Source organism: Salvia splendens, chromosome 18, assembly GCF_004379255.2.
Source record: "Salvia splendens isolate huo1 chromosome 18, SspV2, whole genome shotgun sequence".
NCBI classification, from domain to species: domain Eukaryota; kingdom Viridiplantae; phylum Streptophyta; class Magnoliopsida; order Lamiales; family Lamiaceae; genus Salvia; species Salvia splendens.
This window is the reverse complement of record NC_056049.1, coordinates 16,067,817-16,089,350: the sequence shown is the minus strand read 5'-3', so window position 1 is coordinate 16,089,350 and position 21,534 is coordinate 16,067,817. Positions and strand designations below refer to the sequence as shown.

Below are 21,534 nucleotides of genomic sequence, written 5' to 3'. Positions count from 1 at the left end.
CGGCTATAGCCGCGAGGGTGGGCGGTCGGCGGGCGAACTATAGTGGCGAGGTTATCCGCCCCGGGGGTGGACGCAGCGGACGTGGCGAGGGTGGGCGGACGAGCGATCACCGGGTGCGGGGCGAGGACGCGGCGGGGGGGGCATAGCCGCGCATATAGGCGCGGCGACTATAGTGCGGACATCCGCCGAGGCACATGCGGCGCGATTTTAATTTTTTTTTCCTCTATAAATACCACTCACCACCACCTATTTTTCACCATTTTTCACAAAATCCATCCACTCATTATCTACACAACAACTCTCTAAAAAATGCACTGAGGAGACGACGAATCATCCGACTCTCAGGAATCGGGATATGGCAGCAATCCATCAAACCCCTCGGCCTATCCTTCGCAGCCATCGGGTTTTGGCAGATATGCTTCTCAGCCGTCGGGCTTTAGCGGATATGCGCCTCCGTCCCAGCATTGGAGTTGGAATCAATCTCCCCCACCTTGGGCATCGAGTCTACCCCTTCCTCCATCTCAGTCGTGGAGGTCTTCTCGAACTCCGCCACCTTTACAGCAGAATCTGAGTCGTTCCGCATTTGGAAATTACAGACCCAACCTAGACGCGCTTCACCAGCCGCGTCCGGGTTCCTCTTTCCAAGCCAGCCAATCTCCGTTCACCGAAGCAGGTCAAGACGCATTTGATACTATGATGGGTCTGCTCAGTTCTGGCATCCCAGATACGCCGGCAGCACGGGTGGAAACGCTCGTTCCAATCCGAGGAGGTAGCGGCAGTCGGGGCGGAGGCGGTAGGGGGGGAGGCGGCAATCGTGGCACCGGCCACGTCGGTGGGCGCACTGGCAGCGGGGCCGGCATTCCGAGTGGTGAGGGCAGTGGCACTGGCGGTAGCGGTGGCTCTGGTTCTGGGTCCAACCGGGGCAAGCCATACACCAAAGACGAGAGCATTGCCGTGGCGAAGGCTTGGGATGCTATCACTTCGAACCCCGTGGTAGGCACAGATCAGGCCGATGGGAGCTTTTGGAGGCGCGTCATGTTTGCATACGAGGAGTTCAAACCCGACGGCACCGAGAGGCGCGACCCAGAACAGCTCCGAAAAAAGTGGGGTAGGATTCTCCATGCGACCAAGCGGTTCGCATCCATATACGAGAATAACCTTCGCCACGCTGAGAGTGGCCGCAGCGCAGCAGATGTTAAGAACCTGTCTGAGGGCCAATACCACACGGAGGGCTGGCCGAAGTTCACCTTGTGGGAAGAGTATCTTGTCCTCGCGGATTGTCCGAAATTCAGGTCGATTGTGGCGCCCTAGGTGGGAACAACTCCTGGGCCAAAGCGCACAAGGCACAACCTTGCCGACGACTACAGCAGTGGAAGCGGCTGGCAAGAGTTCGAGCAGTCCGACGAACAAGTCGAAGAGCCATCCGATACTCACACTAGGCGACGACGGCCTATGGGACAACAGGCCTCTATCCGCAGCGCCAGAGGGGGTAGAAGTGCCTCCCGCCTATCGGCCGGCGGGTCCGGATCGTGCATCCACCAGCCCGCCCCAATCCCACAGCCCACGGTGCAACCCCACGAGGTATTGGCCAATACCATAGACGTGCAGTTGATGCAACAACTGCAAGACGTATGCAGGTCATACGCAGGGGAAACTGACCCGTACGTCAGGAACGTCTACAAGAGGCTCATCACTCGGATTGAGATTCGACTGGGGTTGGTTGATAATGCGCCTGGGGATACCGCGGCTGGCAACAGCGAGAGAGGAGGATGAGAAGAAGAAGAAAAGGGAGACGAGGAAGCCGACTCCGACACCAAGTAGACGGTGGCGGAGTTTTGTAGTTGTATTTTATTTTAATTATTCGTTGTATAATTTTACCGGTTTGCAATACAACGAATATTCGACCCTAATTACCTCGTTTTCTAGTTATTTACACTGCGATTATTTAAATTACATTTGATTGAAACTAAAAATATTTTAAAATGAAAATTGATTATAAAATTTGGGGGCTATTAGAGGTGTCCACTATAGTGGCGGAAATAGAATTTTAGGGCTGTGGACAACAAAATTATGGTTATGGACAAAAACTGGGGCGGAGCTATTGGGCGTGTCCGCCTTATAGCGAGATTCTCCCAAATCTTTCCCGATTTGACGGTTATCCAGTCACCATAAAGACAAGTGAATCATCAATGTAAAGTGGCCGACGACATTATCCAGTCGCCCGGCGGTGGTAGTCGGGGGCAAGAATACTTTCCAGTTTGCCAACCACTTACTTCTTCATAGAGCAGAGCTCTCTGTGCAGGCGAATAAAATGAAACACGCGTGTGGATTTGATTCCCAAAAATGGTCGGTTTGTAACTTCCGTGTATTGCTATATATGGGAATTAATGAGGATGCAAAGTCATTTTCAAACACAGGAACAGAGGCAAAAAAAAAGGGGTCTACAAAATGCATTTAGTTCTCACATTAAATACATACGTTCCCCAATACAATACCATTACACAAGTCAACACATTGCAGCAAAAAAGGCGATTTCGTCGCCTTGGAGGCCCCCACACTCCGGCCCGACATCATGTGAGGGGTTTCAATCAGGGTACGCAGTAGCCCGTTAAGGGGGAGGCTCTAATCCACTGGCTGCCAGAAGTCCATCTCCCAAGGCCTCACACTTGTGCCTGAGAGATGGAAGCAACTACACGACAGCAGTGAGATTCGAACCCAGGCTCATTGCAGCAAGATCTGCCCCTCCGTTGCCAACTGCGCTACGCCCCTGCGGGCAACACAAGTCAATACAACATAGATACGTAGGACCACATATACTTATCAGGATTCCATCATAACTACTACTTGATCTACCAAATTTGAAAATTGGTAGGTTTACCAAAAGTTGCAGCCCACATAACCACATGAAGCATGCAAAATACAGGGAATCCTCGGCACATACACACACTTACCACGTCTTCATAACCCACGCTTTTCCTCCAAGATAAGGAGGATGTAGTCATGCTTGTCCGCCAAGTCGAAGCCGGTGAACAGGTCCAAACGCCTTCACAAGAATGTCTAACGCCATGAACTTGTGCTTCTTTGAGAGAAGAGGGATCTCTTCTAGCATCTTGCTGATCTCAACTCGCTTTGCGCTCAAATCAAAGTCGTAGCCGATGCGTGTCGATAATGTCTGAAGACAATCGCTAGTATCCTCGTGTATCTTCGTCATCACATCCAACATCGACTCCAATACCTCTTCCGCCTTCCTCTTGCGTCTGTTTTTCTTCGTAGAGACTGGACTTTTCACACTCTTCGTGTCACTATCTGCCACTTGGACCTCCGTTGCAGCTTCAAAGTTGAGTCCGTCGTCGATCTGTTCGTCTGTGAACAAGTCCTCGAGGGAGACATGTTTGGTTGCGATTCGTCGGCAACACCCCCATCGGCATGCCTCACATCCTCAGCGCGAACGCCGTTACCCCGATCCTTCCCGAAGATAGTCTTCCAATCCTCCCAATACGGCCACGACTTGTTGCGCATAGTCTTCGCATTGCTATCGGCCTAAACTTCGAACAAAAGGGTTTCCAAGATTAAGAAATGGAGAAGGAACGGCACTACGGTTTTACAACATACAAATATGTAAGTTGAGCACAGAAGCTAAGATGCACCTTCACAATTTGGGCCCATTGCTCGTCGTTGCAGTCAATCTTGAAGTCGTTGTTTGCGTTGAAGCCGACGCCGCTGCGATCAAGGATGAGGGACAGACTGTCGTAGTCGCGCTTCCATGTTGTGATTTTCGAGTTGAAAACCTTAATTTGTATGTCCGAAATCTCGCGTTTCAGCACCTGATACACCTTTGTGGCGTAGCCGGGTCGAAAACTGTTATCGGATTTCCAACCGCCGTCAAGAAGATCGTAAAGCGCGATCACGAGGGCCTCCTCCTCACATTTGGTCCACGAACGTCACGTTCGATCAACCTTCACCTTCTGTATTTGCAACACCTGCAATTGAAGAATTAAAAAAATGGAGTGAACTCGTTTGAACGAGACGGTGACATTTTAAAAAAAAGAAAAACTGATACCAGACGGACTGCCATCGTAGAAGAGTTTTCTCTTCCCATTCGATGACATCGCAGCTAAATTCGATAGAGAAGAAGTATTTCGTGGAATTGTCGTATCATGAGTGAACCAAGAATATGTTTATATGGATGGAGGAGGATAGCAGATATGGCGCCAAAGGGAAGAAAGTAGCCGCCATTTTTTTATGCCCGCAGAATCAGAATGGGTAACTGGTAATTTCCAGGGATATTCTATTATTTTACATCAATTAAAATATTTAAGTTTGACCAATTCTACCAAACACCATACTATATTGGAAAAGATTATGTCCCAAATTAGGAAAAGCTTCTTATATGTATTATCAGGCTACCTTTGAATGGTAGCCCTGTTAGCCCATGAAAATCTACTGTTTGAGCCCATAAACTGGTGACTGGTAGCCTTAAAACACTTGCTGAAGATCCGGCATAAACAATGCGGGTTTCATGATTCCACCGTTTACTAACACAAGAGTTGCTATCTCTTCCAAAACCTTGTATAGTGAAGGAGGCAAATCACTGAAACCTTGAAAACATTGTTCTTTTACCTAGTTACCCTCCTTCTCTCTCATTCAAAACACCGCGACGGCTACACGAAATCCTGGGTGTCGATTGTTCATATTCTTCTTCATCTGAGCATCTACTTCAATTCGACTCCCTCGATTCAATATATCAACGCTCTTATTTTTCCAAATTTTAGATCCATGAATTCCAATTCAGGAAAAAATGAGCAAACTTGCAGATCGCATTACAAAAACCCAAAAATTAGTGGACTGAGAAGGGGATAAGTAGTAGTAGTAGAAGAAGAAGATGCAACATCGGTGAGAGGGAAGTTGACCTGTTGAACAGATGGGATTTACGGCGTCTTGGTGTTGTTGAGTTGGGGCTGCGGCGAGAAAATTTCCACGGCGGGCAGTGGGGAGGTAATGTGCCGATCAGTCGGCCGAGAATAGAGGAAAAACGGTGGCTGAGGTGGCGGGAGTGGAAGCAAATTTGGTGCGTTTCGCCCGAATTTTTGAGATGGAATTATCTAGATAGAGTAGGCATGCACAAACCGACCCGGCCCGGCGGTTAACCGCCGGTTCGGGCCCGCCGGTTCATGAACCGGAACCGGCGGATTGAACCGGCAGAAGGGTTGAAGGGTCGGAAGGGCCGGTTCAGGTTCGGCAATATATTGAACCTGAACCGGCGGTTCAAAACCGGCAGTTCGGCGGTTCGAACCGCCGGTTCAAAGGGTTAAATAGTGTTTCGTAGGTTAGGGGTTCGTAGGGTTCGCGTAGGGGTTTAGTATAGCCTTTGGAACCGGCGGTTCGCGGGGTAAACCGCCGGTTTGAGGGATAAACCGCCGGTTCGGGAGCCGGTTTCTGACGGTTCCGGCAACTTTTCAGAGGCTAGGCCGTAGGGTCAGTGTGTAGGCTTGCAAAACCGGTCAGAAACCGCCGGTTTTCGGTCAGAAACCGGCGGTTTTCTGATGGAAACCGTGGACAACCCGTCGGTTTAGGGTTGAACCGCCATATGTTTTTGTATATGCAAAAATAATTACATAATTGTATTTGTATATACTCTAGTCGATGAAGTATATTTCTCTATACGGCTAAATGAGGGAAACTTTTGACAATTCTACTATATTTGTTGATTGTTAGACGAAACTCAACATTTAAAGTTGAATTGCTAAAGGTGTCCTTAATTTAGTTATGTAGAAAGATCTTCTTCGCCGGTTAAGAGTATATATATAATACACTTATACGTTTAAGAACTTCAACATCGTTTCTTGTCATTTGTAATTAGTTCTTCACTAGTAGTCTCATTTGTATTTAAATTTTGTTTAAGACTTCAAGACCGCCATATGTTTTCAATTTGTAATTGTTGTAACTTGTAACGTGTAATTTGTAAACATGCAATTTCAATAAAATTGCAACTTTATCCGTATTTTTTTCAATTTTATTTACTCACATTTCATACAAAAAACAAACTTGAAAAGTGTAATGTAAGTTGATTAAAATTGAAAAGTTGAAAAATGCAAAAAAAAATAAAAAATCGTCGAACCGTCGAACCGGCCCGGAACCGGCGGTTCAAGCCGAAAACCGGCGGTTTTGAACCGCCCCGTAACCCGCCGGTTTTTTGAACCAGAACCGGAACCGCCGGGAGCTAGGCGGGCCGGTTCAGGTTCATACATTCCCCGACCCTTGAACCGCCGGTTCATGACCCTGAACCGGCGGTTTTCGACCCTTGTGCATGCCTATAGATAGAGTAAGACGAATGAGATGGCCAATGAGAAATTATTATTTTATTTCCTTTTAGATCTTCTACTCCCTCTATCCATCATTTAAAGAGCTCTTTTACCAATTTGGTTTGTCCACGATTTATAGAATCATTTACTTTATTCTATTTTTAGTATACAAACTTCACATTCCACCAACTTTCTACGCTCACAATCCACTATTAAACTAATACTTTAAATGAGTCTCACATTTCACTCACATTCTCCTTTTACTTTTCTTCACAAAGTCAAACAATTTCTTAAAATCTGTGCCGAGTCAAAATGACTCTTTAAATCTTGGACGGGGGAGTATTTCTTTATTTAATTTTTATTGTTTGAGGGAGTGTATTTTGTGTGATATTTTAAGATTAAATCGTATTATAAGAGATCTTTCGTGTCAAAAGCAAGCTTAGGGCGTTTTAGTTTACTGATAACAATTATATTATTATAATAATATTTATAATTGTTATTATAATCATTATCATATTAAATAATTATAATATAGGAATTATATAAATTATGTATCATATAATAAATAATAATATTATTAATAACAAAATATTATTACTATTTTATAAACTAATGATTAAACAACAAAGCCTTAATGTAATTTTGAAATAATTTTTTTTCAATTATAATATCAATAAATTATTATAAAAGAATTATAATATTAAATAAATTTATTTATGATTTTAATAATATAAATTAGTAAATTAAGAAAATCTTAATCCACTTATTGAAATTATCATTATAATAATAAATAAAATATACATTATTATAATTTTTTAATTAATAATTTATGAAGAGAATCTTAATATAATATTAATATTATTATCATTACTAAATCAAATATTAAATTTAAAATCTTGATATTTTTCCAAACACAAGAAAGTAAAGTTGTTATGGATCATATTTCAAAGATTTATTTTCCTACGAATCATTTTCCTTGCGAACTTTACTTTCTCAGCAACCAGGAATGGTGAAAGTATTGTTAGCGGAAAATGAGTCTCATTTTAATTGAGGCAAAATAGTTTTGAAAATTAGAAAATGCATATTCTTGTGGAATGGACTAAAAAATAAAGAGTGCATATTCTTATTGAACGGAGGGAGTATCAATTATCATTAGTAAATTAAACAACATGTAAGAAATTTTAGAATAAAATTACTCACATTTACATTAACTTCAACATCTTAATTATGAACGTGGAAGTCATCGATTTCACATTGGGATCCTACGTTGATAGATTATTGGAATCTCTTCCCATTGAAAGACAATAAGTGACAAAAGTATTTTCATAGATGTAAAAAAAGAATATTATGGGATTAAAACAAAAGATGGGTGAAATAAGATATGAGTGAGTTAGGGTAACACCACTATTAAAGTGACAACATTGAAACAAGTAATATACAATTTGCAATACATATGTAAGTAATATGTGATGCATTTGCAAACAATTCAGGATATGGTTCAAAGCAATATGAGATACGAAATCAGAGCACCATCGTGACATCATAGTTAAAATGACAACCTAGACAAGCAACATGTGATACATAGGCAAGCGATCTGTGATACATAAGCAAACAACTAGGTATATGGTTTCAAACAATATATGATACGAAATCAAAGATAATCAACCAATCTACCATACACAGACAAGCAAGTCTGCCATGTGGCATGCTAAGATTGAATCTGGTCCTAAATCTAAGGATTCTAATTGGTGGTACATTGTCATTTTAAAAGTGGTTGTCATCTTAATACAATCTAATAGAGATATGTATAAATGAAAAGAGAGTATTCCCTCCGTCGTTCCGGCTAAGATGACACATTTCTTAGTCAGTACGAGATTTTAGGAGTTGTTAGTTAATGTGTTTAATTGAAGAGATAAAAGATGAGGTAAGTATTAAATGGAGAAAGAAAGAGAGTTAGATATTTAATTGAGAAGAGAAAAAAGTGATTGAGTATATTAATTGGAGAATTTTTTTTTTCAAAAATTGAAATATGTCATCTGACAAACTAAAAAGAAAATTGTGTATGTTAAGTGGGATGGAGGGAGTAGACAGTAATATAGTAGTAACAAATAAAAAAAAAAGGCAAAAATAGGTTCGGGGCAAAATGAGGTAGCCCAATTGCTAATGCTAGTTGAGCATTTCATCGATCACCCTTCCTTCCAAAAGTGCTAAATTTATAAACTCTCTATCCTCTCTTGAACTAAAGCTAAGCATCAAAGAAGAAAATGGAGATAACGGAGACGTGGCTTCGGAAGCATCGTCCGATCTACCTGCGAGCAACTCAACACCCTTTCATCCTCTCAATCCGCGACGCCTCCCTTCCCTTATCTTCCTTCAAGCGTTGGCTGGTAGAATTCATTTGGATATGCTGAAATTGTGTTGCATTCGGTGACTTAATTGCCATATTTATTTAATTACGAATTCATTTTTATCTATTTCAATTAATTATTGAAATTGATTTGTTTTGCTGAAATCTTGAATTCTAATAGAAGATGAGCTTGATTGAATACAGGGTCAGGATTACATATTTGTGAGAGCATTCGTCCCGTTTATTGCTAGTTTATTAGTGAAAGCTTGGAAAGAAGGTGATGATGAGGCTAATGTAGACATAATCTTGAGTGGCATAGCTACTTTGAATGATGAGGTTTCATGGTTCAAAAGGGAAGCTTCAAAGTGGGGTGTTTCCCTCGACGGTATCGTGCCTCAACCGGCTAACCTCGTCTACTGCAGGTGGTGCTGCATCATAATAAATAGTTGAAGTGAATAGAGAGTAAAGTAAGAGAAAGAATAATGTAAAGAAGAGTTTATCTACTAGATTTTTTCTCTTACTTTACTCTTTCTCCAATTTAACTATTTATAATAATTTAGGTATGTGCGTGCAGTTTCCTGGAGTGCTTGATGAGTGCACAGGTGGATTACACGCAGGCCGTAACAGCATTTTGGGCGATTGAGGCTGTTTACCAAGAGAGCTTTGCACACTGCTTGGAAGATGGCTGCAAAACTCGTGATGAGCTCAAAGAAACCTGTGAGAGGTGGGGCAACGACAGCTTTGGTCAGTACTGCCGCGCCCTCCAAGGCATAGCCAACCGTCAGCTTGAGAAGGCGTCTGACCAAGTGGTAGCGAAAGCTGAGGCTCTCTTTGTAAGGGTGCTAGAGCTTGAAGTTGAATTCTGGAACATGAGTGTTTTAGGATCATAAAAGGTGAAGCTTGTACCTTAATTTGCACAAATGAATGCTAAATGTTTGTGTTTACTATATACATCTGGTGTTTTTAACCATATGCCTCGTGACACTCTTTATCCCATCTTCTTTCAATACATACTCAAACACGAGGGACTCATTAGCCCTCTTCGCCTCCACATTGTTCAAGAATTCAGCCACCGGATCACCCTAATAAGGAATCATCATATAGAGTGGACAATACAGCCACATTTGTCTTGTGTCCGTCTCGTCCCCCCAACGCCCTTTTCTCACATTACCAACAGCGTCCAACTGAATCTCCTCCAAAAGAGCATTCTGCTTGTCATTTATCAACCCCAAATTGTATGCATTCACAGCATGAGTTGCCACTTTCAGCTCTAAGGATGGTTCAAACCATTTCCAGTAGCAACATCAGCCAAATTCACTCTGTTTTCAATCTTCAAATTGCAATAGTATTCAATTGCAGGCACATATTTCCCAGCATAACTCTCACCAGTTATGTAAACTGGCCTACTTTTGAACCTTGCGTCCATATCGGACAATCTCTTGATTGCTACAAAGATATGTTCAGCCTCATAGAATTCTTTTATTTTTATAAACTCTTTGTTATTTCATTTTGCAATTACTTACTACGAAATTCATTTAACTTAAAAATATACGATTAGAATTCATTAAATTTTTATCCGAATTCAATTTATATGCTGATAATAAAATGTTAAAATTTGAAACTAAAAAAAAGACAAACATGGGAATCTTCAAACTTAGTAGTAGTAATATTCTCCAGAAATCTTCAAGAAAATCTGGGAATATAACAAAAACCAAGCCTGACGTTCATCGGTTTGTTAGTTAACGAGTCCATACAAATGAAGATATTGAGTTAAAAATCAGTTGTTTCCAGTCTACAATGTGCATTCAGCAGCACAGCATGCAATTTAATCTCTCCAGCGATTGCCACAGTTGGGGTTGCAGCAGACAAAGAACAACGTCATTCCTTCTTCTCCTCTAGCAGTCGCCTGCACCACAAAAGTGGAATATTGGTTAGAGGAATGACTATCAAACCAATTCACATACCTCGATTTCGATTCAACCTAAACTCAACATATTTAAACTTCACAACCAGGCTTAATTGTTGAGAATGAATGCTATGAGCTTTAATGAAAATACTACTGTAATATTTTTATGCAAGTTTGAATTGAGCTTTCTGGATTTTCAACCAGGAAGGACCAATTAGCAAAATATCCTGATACATAACAATAAATATCAAGCAGCATGTTTCACACAGTCAAGAAAGCATGAGACATGCTTGATCTATGACCAAAGAATTTCAGCAGAATGATAAACAAGGAGTAAACTCTCAAATGTACGAAAGAAACAAAATTGCTATTCTTTCTTCTCTTTTCCTCAAGGTAAAAATTCAATTGCGTCCAATTGACAAAAACATAATTAAAAGGAAATAACATCTCCATCTGACACACTAGGAGCAACGACTGTTCAGCACTATCGAAATGAAGCAAATATTTACTTGAACATCTCAAACTACGAAAGATACCTGGAAGAAAACAGCTTCTCCATGACCACAGTTAGCACAACGAACTGATTTTGTTCGTGGAAGTGTTGGATCTGCAGCCACATCTTGCAGGACTTGGGTGCGCTCTCCTACAGAATGATGTATCTCATTTCTATACACACAATTGTTATCAGCAACCTCCTACACAAATCAGGAGTTCATCATCACGAAAGCATCAATGTACAATAACTTCATCAAAAATTTGATATAAGAAACACCCCAACATTACAAGATAAATAGCAACAACATCCTTAAAATCAAATAAACAATTCATCGAATTAGTGAGAGATTTCAAACAAGAGTAGCAAATACCACATTTGAGACTGTCTTTGAGAACAGAACAGAAACAAGAGGTTTGTAGGGGACACTGCAAAACCCACCCTCTATCCTCCAAATTTAATGCTCTGCAGAATTTTCCACCCTCTGATTGCAACGAGAAGCGTAACAATCCAATGAAGAAGGCATACATGTTTCCCTTCTCATACTCAAAGGAACGAGTCATCGATTAAAATAAATAACATTTTGCAAAGGTTTGTCTCAACTCTCAAGGTCTACACCTTTATTGCTTTACTGAAGAATTACACACTCATCTGCACACATACATATTTCATTCCACATAGTTAAGGACAAAACAGAGCCGTTCGACGAAGCAAAGCCTTCTCCAATACAAACTCAGGTCCTTCTTCAAAATATTCCATAGATTATCAAAATCGACCAAAACTCATTAAACCCTAATCACGCTACATTAAAACCCTAATCATCCATCCTATGCAATTGAAAGTTCCGGAAGCACAGAATAAACCGCATTAGCAACAAAAATCGGAAAAAGGCGGAAGAAATCACACCTGGTGATCACAATTTCGGCAAGCATAAAGTAGAATCTTCTGCTCTTTGTCTTCTTTCGGGTACAGTATGTTGTTACTGCATAAACAGCAACAAAACACACTGGATTAATCACATGCGACCATGGATTAATCACACTGGATGAAATGACTAAAACACCGAAACTGAAAAAAAAGAGAGCTAAAACAAAAATCACTTGAAATTCAGAAAGAATAAGAAAAAAAATGCAACCGCAAGAAACAAAGACGTCAAAAATGCGAACCATTCACGGCAAAATTTCATGGTACTCATAGCGAATGTTGGGAAATTTTTGAAATTTTCTTGTTTTCGTTTGTGCTTGTGATTGAAGCTGATTCTGCTGCTTCTGGGAAAATAGGGAGTGAGATCTGGACCGCTTTATGGGCCCATTTAGCATCTATTCCAGAAAGTCCATCATCCGTCTCATTAATTTTAACAAGTTAACTCAGCTCAGATTTTAACAAAATACTCCCTTGCTCATATTCAATGTAGTTGTGTCGTTTCTTTTTTTGTGAAAGGCAACAACTTTCTCTTACTTTATTCTCTCATCATCTCTCTACCTTTTTTTTTTTTTTCTATTTTATTATTCATTTACTTAACTCACTTAATACAACTTTTCTTAAATCACGTGCCAAAAAGAAACGCTTCTACTACAGAGGGACGAGAGAGTATATTATAATAAAAAACCCAAAAAATAAGTGAATTATGATCTACTTATTAAATAGATTTAAGTCCTAATTTTATATATTTCCTTATTCCTATAAAAATATGAACATTTAAAATGGAATGGAAATTAATGCTCAATTGGTAAAATAAGAGACGAATGAGAAGGGTAATTAAATTAGTGTAAGTAAATAATGAGACCGATATTATTATTAGTGTTTAATGAGTTGTAATGGTGGGTCATAGTGGTATAAGTTGTAAATAAATTGATGCATATGAGTTCAGTAATGAGTTGGGGACAAATTTTCAACAATGGAAATACTCATATTGTTATGTGACTCACGAAAATGAAAATTGCACATATTTTTATGAGACTGTTGGAATATTAGTTTTATAATCTGTCCGTTCCATGGTAGTAGAGTCAGTTTTCGGCACGTAGATTAAAAAGAGATATTAAATATATTAAGTGAAGAAATAATAAAATAGGAAAGAGAGAAAAGTAGAAAGAATAAAGTAAGAGATGGAAAAAAGTAGGAGAGGAAAAAACTGTTACTTTTAGCTAAATAGAAAAATGACTCTACTATAATGAAACATCCCAAATGAAAAAATGACTTAACTACTATGAAACTTAGAGAGCACTTAATAAAAAGTAGGAGTGATAAGTATTGACAAACAAATTAAAAATGAAACTAGTGGCAAGTAATCTGGAATGAGTGATTATTAAGGAGTACTCCACCGTCCCACGTTATTTTACAACAAATGAATTAAAAAATTGTGCTTAGTGGATTAAATAAAATGAAATAAAAAATAATCCATAAAAGAAAAAATAAAGTATGAGATATAAGATAAAATAAATTAAAAAGAGAATAAAATAAATGAGATTATATAATTTTAATCATAAAAAATGACTCAAGTGACTAGGGACTTGAGACATGAGACAGTTAAATTGAAATACGTACTTAGTCAAGTGGGGATGAATGGAGTATTTGATAAAATCACAAAATTTTGATCTTCGATATTTAAAACAAAAATATATTGGAAAAAAATATCAAAGTCTTGTAATGAATTATCTTGAAATCAATTTTACTCCAAACTTAGAAAATTCACCATAACACTATGTTCATAATTTTGTGATGGTTGTGGGTTTCATGATATAAAACATATATACAAATAGAACAGTGCCAGAAAAAATAAGTAAGAATCGATTCTATATTAAACGAATGTGAGCTTATGTTAAGAGATAATTTTCCTTAATAAAATTCCGGCGTCGCGATCACGATCGGCGGAGGGATAAAAGGTAGTCGCGGGAGCTTTGCCCGTCGATTAAACCAAGAACAATACAAAATTAAAATAACACCGTGAAAATAAAATAACGATTATTCTATTTCTTCAATGATTCAAATGAACAACAATGTCTCCTATTTATAATGTTAAATACCCTAACTTAAGGAATAAGAAAACAAAGATATGGAAATGATATGATGAATCAATAATTGAGTAAATAATAAGATATGGTGATATATAATATGACCATATCAACTCCTGATAGGGCCTATTTCATGCATCGGTTTATGGGTGAAATACATGCTACTTGATCGGTTTATCGCGCAAAACAAGTGTTAAATGTGCAGAATTACCACTTGACCAAGGCTTCAAGGCCGACCTGATCAAGCAAGTACAAAGGCGATAAAAGGCTCAGAATCGGGGGAGTTGATCAAGGGGAGCGATCAAGCAGTTAGGAGGGGACCACGGGCTTCTGGATGAAGAGCACGTGAGGAAATGAGCTGGATACAACGCACCATTATGTTATCAAGGACGACGTTCTAGAAGGGGACACGTGCTGGAATATGAGACGCAAGGACGAAGCTGAGTCACGAATTTGTTACCAAAAAGCGTCGGCATTCTAGAAGAACAGCACGTAGCAATCAATGAGTCGCTCATTCTCAGAATGAGTGAATATTCCCTGACAAGATCGTTATCCAGCTGGAGGCCGAATCGAGCTTATAAATAGAGGGTGTGCCACCATAAGAAAAGAAGAGACACTTTACTTTCCGCCTAGTTTAGTTTAGCATAGTTATCTAGCGTAGTCCAGCTCTCTAGCTTAGTTTAGTTTAATTCTCTAGCTTAGTTTGATAGCTTAGTTAGAAGGGCGACCAAAGGGAGCGCTGCAGAATACTCATTTCTGTTAGCGTGACTTAAGTTTCCCGCTGAGATTCTTCTCAGTTTACCGCTTTCTTAGATTCCAAGTGTTAGCTTAGTTTAATTTCACGCTGTAATCAGTTTTTAGTTTAATCAAGTTATTTTCACTTTAAATCCGCGCATTTACTTTTCTGTTGTTTCCTGCAAATCACTTGACCCAGTAGTTAGAATTCCGTTGATCAAGCTAGCTAGTTCAAATTCTGTCTAGATTAAAACAGTAGTTAAAACTCCCAAATTAAAGCGTGGCAGCAGCCAACCCCCCCGTTCACTACTCACACACTCGACACACCAAATTTCCTGTGGGATCGACCCCGAAATTGCCGCTTTACTGTTAAAGTTGTGCAAAATTGGGAGTTATAAATTACTTTGGCAAGCCGAAAAGGGCGAGAGTTAGAGTGCATTGATTAAGTGGCAACGACATTTGCTAACTGATCCAATCGGTTCGGTTATCACTCCATATAACTTGATCCGCATTCTATTCGTGTTTTCGATCTCTTTCCTAGTCCCTCCAAAATGGCACCGTTGCCCGGGAAGCATGGTGTTACTTTATGTTTGTGCGTAGTGCGTAGGTGTATATAATTTTGTTTCTCATTTTTTGTTTTTGCTGTTGATGAGAAGGTACCACCAAGGCGATTACTGGAATCATCCCTTGATATACAGAAGAACTAACACTCAGTGGAGAGTCTAGGAAGCCGACGTTGTCATCACTTGTCGCAGAGCTGCATTAGAAGCAGCAGCAGCCACCGAGCAGAAAACACAACCACCACCACCAGAACGAACGGAAGCAGAGATGGCCGTTGTTATCGACAACTCGGAGATCGGTTCTCTACATGCTCATGATGAGAGAGAGCCCACGCATGCCATCACCGCTACTCCTGGGATGCGGACCATTGCCATCAAATTAGGAGTACTGACCGTCTTGTCCCACTTCTATGGCCTTTTGAAGGAATGTCCGTATGTTTTTTTGGACGAATTCTGCCGGTACTGTGATATTCAGCCCGTGCCAGCTGGGTCCACATCCGAAGATTACAGATTCAAAGCTATTCCTTTTGTCTTGAAGGGGGACGCGGGTGTCTGGCTGTCAAGGCTGCCGGAAGGATCCATCAGAACGTGGGCTGAGTTTCGCATGATATTCCTCGATCGTTTCTTTCCAACATCAAAAACAAGTGCCCTAAAAAGGGAAATTACAGAAGCCAGACAAGAATACGACGAGCCCCTCGTCCAGTACTGGGATAGGTTCCAAGGGCTGCTTCAAGCATGCCCTAACCACAAATTGGGAGAGAAGGAAATCTACTCGATTTTCTATGGCGGACTCACGGTGGATAGCAAAAATGACCTCAACCTCGCAGCACAAGGGGATTTCTCAAAAACCCTTTTTAGCCAAGCTAAGAATATTTTGGAGAGGCTGATTGAGGCTAAGCGGTCGTATGAAACCTCTCGAGGGCAGTACAGGAGAGGAGCAGTGCACGCAGCAGAGGCGCGCAACGATGAAAAGCTGGAGGCTCGATTCGAGCAGATGGAGAAGAAACTACTGGAAGCAGTAGAAAAAACGAGACCACCGCCACCACCTGCACCAAAGGAGACACAGTACGTACCGCAACCGCCACCTCCAGAAGAACATCATTACTATTACTGTGAATTTCCCCCTGAGGTAGAGCAAGTGAACGCAGTAGGCCACTGGAACACAAATGGCAACTGGATCTAGGAGAAGCAGAGAGATGCTCCATGGAGGGACCACCCCAATCTTCGATGGACTATCAAAACCAACCACTTCAGTTATTAACCCAGCAAGTACAACCCTCTGAAGGGCAATCCAACTGGCCCACACGGATCCAGGACAAACCAAACTTTGGAAGAAACAAGATACATAACGTACCTCAAGGAAACTGGGCCAGTGGAGGACAGCCCAACTGGTCAAGCAGACAACCGGAGGGAAATTGGGGATACAAACAGCCAGGCCCTCATTTTACCAACCAGGGAAGGCAACCGAACAACCAGATGGTCACGTACATTCCACCACACCTACGGGGAAATCAACAGTACAACCAGCCGCGGTATCAGTAAGAATACTAAGGACAATCTGACCACCTACAGCCCAACTATAGTGGAGGACCACCGAATCAAAGATACAACAGAGACCCCAACGAAAGCCACGTAGAAATGTTGATACCACACCATCCAAATGATGCAGTGCGGGAAATCCAGGAGGCTCAAAAAGAGCAGCGGGCGGCGTTGGAGATGCTGACGAAACAACTCTCTCAAGTTGCAGTATCGCTGGGCGAGTTGAAGGGGAATGAAGCTACTATGCAACCACCTGGTCATGAGAATATTAGTGAAGTATCCCTGCGGTCAGGAAGGGTCTACCAAGGCCCCAGCCATCCTGCGATATCTCCATCAACTGTTTCTGAACCAAGCCGTGAGGAAGAGGGAGAATCCAGCAGAGGTGGTCAAGTGGAAGAAAAAGGCAATGAAGGGGTTGGAGGAGAAGCCTCAGAAGAAACTCAGAAGAAAGAAACTGAAAGGGTTAAGCCCTATCTGTACCGCAGAATGGTGACGAGGAAAAGGGATGCCACAATCGACGTGGCAAGCATGTTCAAGGACATGGATGTGAAGGTACCACTCTTAACGGCGTTAAAAATGCCCCCGATCAGTAAGTTCATTAAAGACTACCTAGCAGGGAAGGTCAATGAGGACGGGAGACTAATTACAGATGAGAACGTCTCTGCCGTAATCCAGAAAAACGATCTCCCCTCCAAGAAAACTGATCCTGGAATGTTCACGCTTCCAATTTCAATCGGAGACATTCAGGTAGAGCACGCCATGTGCGACTTGGGGGCATCTATCAATGTTCTGCCATACTCCATCTACCGGAAGCTGGGAGAGGCCAAGCTAGTCGACACGGATATAATGATACAGTTGGCCGACAGATCATGTATTCACCCCAAAGGAATTTTGGAAGACGTTATTGTAAACGTGAATAACTTTCTATACCCAGCTGATTTTTTCGTAATCAAGATGACAGAGCCCACAACAAAAGAGTCGAGTGGAGTCCTACTGGGACGACCGTTCTTGTCTACGACCAGCACTATCATAGACGTCCGCAATGGGACGATCAGTCTGGACTTCAAAGGAGAGCAGTATACGTTCAATATCAATGAAGCCATGAAGAGAGGCCAGCCGACGGAGAAAACATGTATTCTGTGGATGTAACTGAGGTCGAAAAGGAAGTAGAAGAGTGGTTTGAAACAAATAAGGTCGGAGAAATGAACGACCAAGCCGTCGCAGAAGCAATAACAGAATTTTGTGAACGTCCAAAGCCAACTGGGTCGAGTAAGACAACTCAAGTATCTAGCATTGCAAAGCAGCTTGATCAAGGAAAGCCACTGAGTGATGAAGCTGCAGAGAACCCTCTGCCCACCGAGGAGCCAAAGCCCGCAAAAGAGTTGAAACCTCTTCCAGCACATTTAAAGTACGCCTTCCTGGGAGAAGGCAAAACTATGCCCGTCATTATAAACAGTCAATTGACCCAAGGGCAGGAAGACAAGTTACTGTAAGTATTACGAAGGAATCAGAGGGCTATCGACTGGAAGCTGACAGACTTGGTGGGCATTAGCCTGGATTTGTGTATGCATCACATCCGGTTGGAGGAAGGAGCCAAGCCACACCGCGATCAACAACGGAAACTCAACCCCAACATGAGGGAAAAAGTGCTGAAAGAAATTGTCAAGTTAGTTTCAATCGGAATTATCTATTCCATTCCCGATAGTAACTGGGTCAGCCCAGTGCACATGGTGCCTAAGAAAGGAGGGATTCAAGTGGTGAAAAATGAGAAAAACGAATTAATCCCGACAAGGCCAGTTACTAGGTGGAGAATGTGCATAGACTATGGGAAGCTGAACCAAGCCACAAAGAAAGATCACTTTCCTTTGCCGTTCATTGATCAAATGCTGGAGAAGTTGGCAGGGAAACAGTACTTCAGTTTCCTGGATGGTTATAATGGCTATTTCCAGATCGCTGTAAACCCAGATGATCAAGAAAAGACGACGTTCACCTGCCCCTTTGGCACTTACGCTTACAGGAGGATGCCCTTTGGCCTCTACAATGCTCCGGGCATTTTCCAAAGATGTATGATGAGCATTTTCTCGGACCTATTGGAAGATTGTATTGAGATCTTCATGGACGATTTCACTGTCTATGGGGATGATTTTGATCAAGGGCTGCATAGCCTGAATAGGGTATTGGAAAGGTGCCGCCAGAAGGATTTAGTTCTGAATTTCGAAAAATGTTATTTTATGGTAACTAAAGGAATAGTCCTGGGCCATGTAGTATCCAGCAGGGGAATAGAGGTCGACCCAGCAAAGGTAGCAGTTATTGCAAAACTCCCTTACCCTACAAACTAGAAGGAGATCAGAGCCTTTTTAGGGCACGCTGGGTTCTATAGGAGGTTCATCAAAGATTTCGCAAGGATAGACCAGCCTCTAACAAGACTTCTCCAGAACGATGTGGGATTTGAATTCTCAGATGCCTGCAAGGCCGCTTTCCAGTTTCTGAAGGACCGATTGATAAGCTCTCCAATAATACGTGCTCCCAACTGGAATCACCCCTTCGAGGTGATGTGCGATGCTAGTGATTATGTTGTAGGAGCGGTATTAGGTCAGAAAATCGTAGGGAAAAGTTACGTCATCTTTTACGCCTCCTAAACTCTGAATCAGGCACAAAAGAACTATGATGTGACCGAAAAGGAAATGCTATCACTAGTCTTCGCGTTTGAGAAGTTCATGCCTTATCTGCTTGGGTCCAAGGTGATTGTCTATACAGATCATGCGGCCATCAAATACCTCTTGACAAAGAAAGAGTCAAAGCCGCGGTTGATCAGGTGGGTACTCCTTCTACAGGAGTTTGATTGGGAAGCAGTGGATAAGAAAGGATGTGAGAACAAGGTGGCAGATCACCTGAGTCGAATTCTGCAAGAAGACAATGGTGAAGCCATTCCAGATGCTTTCCCTGAAGAACATCTCTGCCTGATCAATTCAATACCCGATCAAGGAAGCAAGGGACAGAACACGAAGAAGGAGCCATGGTTCGCAGACATGGCTAATTACTTGGTAACGGGGGAGTTACCTAGAAGTGACGAAATTTCAAGGGCACAGAAGTTAAAACTTAAAAGCGATTCCCGATACTACTATTGGGATGATCCTTACCTGTGGAAAATGGGGGCTGATCAAGTAATCCGACGCTGTATACCAGAATGGGAGCAGGAAGACGTGATGATCCACTGCCACACACTAGCTTGTGGGGGTCATTTTGGGCCAAAGAAAACAGCAAGGAAAATACTTGATAGTGGGTTTTATTGGCCGTCCATCCTTAAAGATGCTTATGAATTCTGCAAGAAGTGCCCTCGATGTCAACTTACTGGAGGAATATCCACTAGAGACGAAATGCCTCAGATCCCCATCATTGTCTGTTAAATATTCGATGTATGGGGAATGGACTTCATGGGACCCTTTCCCGTATCTGAAGGTAATCTCTACATACTGGTGGCAGTGGACTATGTGTCCAAATGGATCGAGGCAAAGGCAACTAGGACGTGTGAGTCCAGAGAAGTGGCGAAGTTCTTGAAACTAACATATTTACCCGATATGGAGTACCACGGGCCATTATCTCTGACCAAGGGACTCATTTCGTCTACAGAACTATCGAAGCTTTGATGCGAAAATATGGAGTCCACCATCGCTTATCCACACCTTACCACCCACAATCCAATGGCCAAGCTGTAATCTCTAATAGAGAAATCAAGGCGATTCTAGAAAAGAAAGTCAATCCCACGAGGAAAGACTGGAGCCGACGACTGGAGGACGCACTTTGGGCCTACAGGACAGCGTTCAAAACGCCTATTGGAATGTCCCCATACCGGCTGGTATTTGGGAAGATGTGCCATCTGCCAGTGGGAGTTGAGCACCAAGCTTACTGGGCAATCAAGGAAATGAATATGAATACCGAGTCTGGAGCCGTAGAAAGGAGGATGCAGTTACAGGAGCTGGAAGAACTTCGTCTGGACTCCTATGACTCTACCATGTGGTACAAAGAAAAAATGAAAATGTGGCATGATAAGAACCTTCGCAAGGAGGAACTCAAGGTGGGCCAGAAGGTACTGCTGTTCCAGTCCAGACTGAAATTGATGCCAGGAAAGCTTAGGTCAAGATGGATAGGCCTGTATACCATTGTCGCCATCCGAACGAATGGAGCAATCAAACTCCAAGGAAGCGATCCAAACTCGCCTTCATTTATGGTGAATGGTCATAGGGTGAAGCCGTACAGAGAGGGAATGAAGACATTTGTGGTGGAAGACATTCCACTATTCATGCCTGACCCTCGACAGTAAACAGTTAAAGGAATGATCGAGTACTCATGGGTAGTCAGCTTGATCAAGCAATAAATTCTTAATCTATTTAAACTGATCAAGTGACGTCCTATGAGAACTCGATCAAGTCCTTCGTAGCTAGTGTAAATAGTTTTTCGTGTGTTAATTTCTTTTTCTTAGTTAAAAAAATAATCGGAAGTAAAGACGGAAGCTAATCAAGTGGTATTAATGGAATTCTCATCTGAAATTAATTGTCCACTTGATCAGAACAAATTGAATTTAATTGGTGGTAAGTGATTGAGTTGATCAGGGCAGGTGGTGAAAGGACCCGTGCAGTTACT

The 21,534-nt window shown here is 41.8% G+C and overlaps 5 protein-coding genes across 5 annotated transcripts; 4 read left to right on the top strand and 1 right to left on the bottom strand.

The window, feature by feature from the left end:
* The first annotated feature begins 696 nt into the window (after positions 1-696).
* LOC121776802 (alanine and glycine-rich protein-like) lies at positions 697-1,311 on the top strand. Its single transcript, XM_042173967.1, has 2 exons — positions 697-1,205; positions 1,293-1,311. Exons 1-2 carry the CDS (start codon positions 697-699, stop codon positions 1,309-1,311), a joined length of 528 nt encoding a protein of 175 aa, XP_042029901.1.
* Positions 1,312-8,441: 7,130 nt separating this feature from the next.
* Positions 8,442-9,619, top strand: LOC121775909 (probable bifunctional TENA-E protein). Its single transcript, XM_042172996.1, has 3 exons — positions 8,442-8,689; positions 8,854-9,071; positions 9,224-9,619. Exons 1-3 carry the CDS (start codon positions 8,567-8,569, stop codon positions 9,537-9,539), a joined length of 657 nt encoding a protein of 218 aa, XP_042028930.1. The 5' UTR covers positions 8,442-8,566; the 3' UTR covers positions 9,540-9,619.
* A 659-nt stretch (positions 9,620-10,278) lies between these two features.
* Positions 10,279-12,383, bottom strand: LOC121775926 (DNA-directed RNA polymerases II, IV and V subunit 9A). The gene is made up of 4 exons (XM_042173021.1): positions 12,215-12,383; positions 11,955-12,030; positions 11,092-11,250; positions 10,279-10,555 (listed from the first exon to the last, which is right to left on the bottom strand). Exons 1-4 carry the CDS (start codon positions 12,241-12,243, stop codon positions 10,475-10,477), a joined length of 345 nt encoding a protein of 114 aa, XP_042028955.1. The 5' UTR covers positions 12,244-12,383; the 3' UTR covers positions 10,279-10,474.
* A 4,609-nt stretch (positions 12,384-16,992) lies between these two features.
* On the top strand, positions 16,993-18,042 carry LOC121776801. The gene has a single exon (XM_042173966.1). The coding sequence runs from the start codon at positions 16,993-16,995 to the stop codon at positions 18,040-18,042; it is 1,050 nt and encodes a 349-aa protein (XP_042029900.1).
* A 2,497-nt stretch (positions 18,043-20,539) lies between these two features.
* On the top strand, positions 20,540-21,214 carry LOC121776800. Its single transcript, XM_042173964.1, has one exon. The coding sequence runs from the start codon at positions 20,540-20,542 to the stop codon at positions 21,212-21,214; it is 675 nt and encodes a 224-aa protein (XP_042029898.1).
* The last annotated feature ends 320 nt before the right edge of the window (positions 21,215-21,534 follow it).

What these genes read in the sequence shown, in the direction of transcription:
- LOC121776802 (XM_042173967.1), top strand. Translation starts at nt 697, where the DNA reads ATGGGTCTGCTCAGTTCTGGCATCCCAGATACGCCGGCAGCACGGGTG.
- LOC121775909 (XM_042172996.1), top strand. Translation starts at nt 8,567, where the DNA reads ATGGAGATAACGGAGACGTGGCTTCGGAAGCATCGTCCGATCTACCTG. An exon ending in CTTCCTTCAAGCGTTGGCTG is followed by an intron (nt 8,690 to 8,853) that starts GTAGAATTCATT and finishes GATTGAATACAG; the next exon opens with GGTCAGGATTACATATTTGT. An exon ending in GCTAACCTCGTCTACTGCAG is followed by an intron (nt 9,072 to 9,223) that starts GTGGTGCTGCAT and finishes ATGTGCGTGCAG; the next exon opens with TTTCCTGGAGTGCTTGATGA.
- LOC121775926 (XM_042173021.1), bottom strand. Translation starts at nt 12,243, where the DNA reads ATGAGTACCATGAAATTTTGCCGTGAATG. An exon ending in GCCGAAATTGTGATCACCAG is followed by an intron (nt 11,251 to 11,954) that starts GTGTGATTTCTT and finishes TGATTTGTGTAG; the next exon opens with GAGGTTGCTGATAACAATTG. An exon ending in GAGAAGCTGTTTTCTTCCAG is followed by an intron (nt 10,556 to 11,091) that starts GTATCTTTCGTA and finishes TTTGTGGTGCAG; the next exon opens with GCGACTGCTAGAGGAGAAGA.
- LOC121776801 (XM_042173966.1), top strand. Translation starts at nt 16,993, where the DNA reads ATGTTGATACCACACCATCCAAATGATGCAGTGCGGGAAATCCAGGAG.
- LOC121776800 (XM_042173964.1), top strand. Translation starts at nt 20,540, where the DNA reads ATGCGAAAATATGGAGTCCACCATCGCTTATCCACACCTTACCACCCA.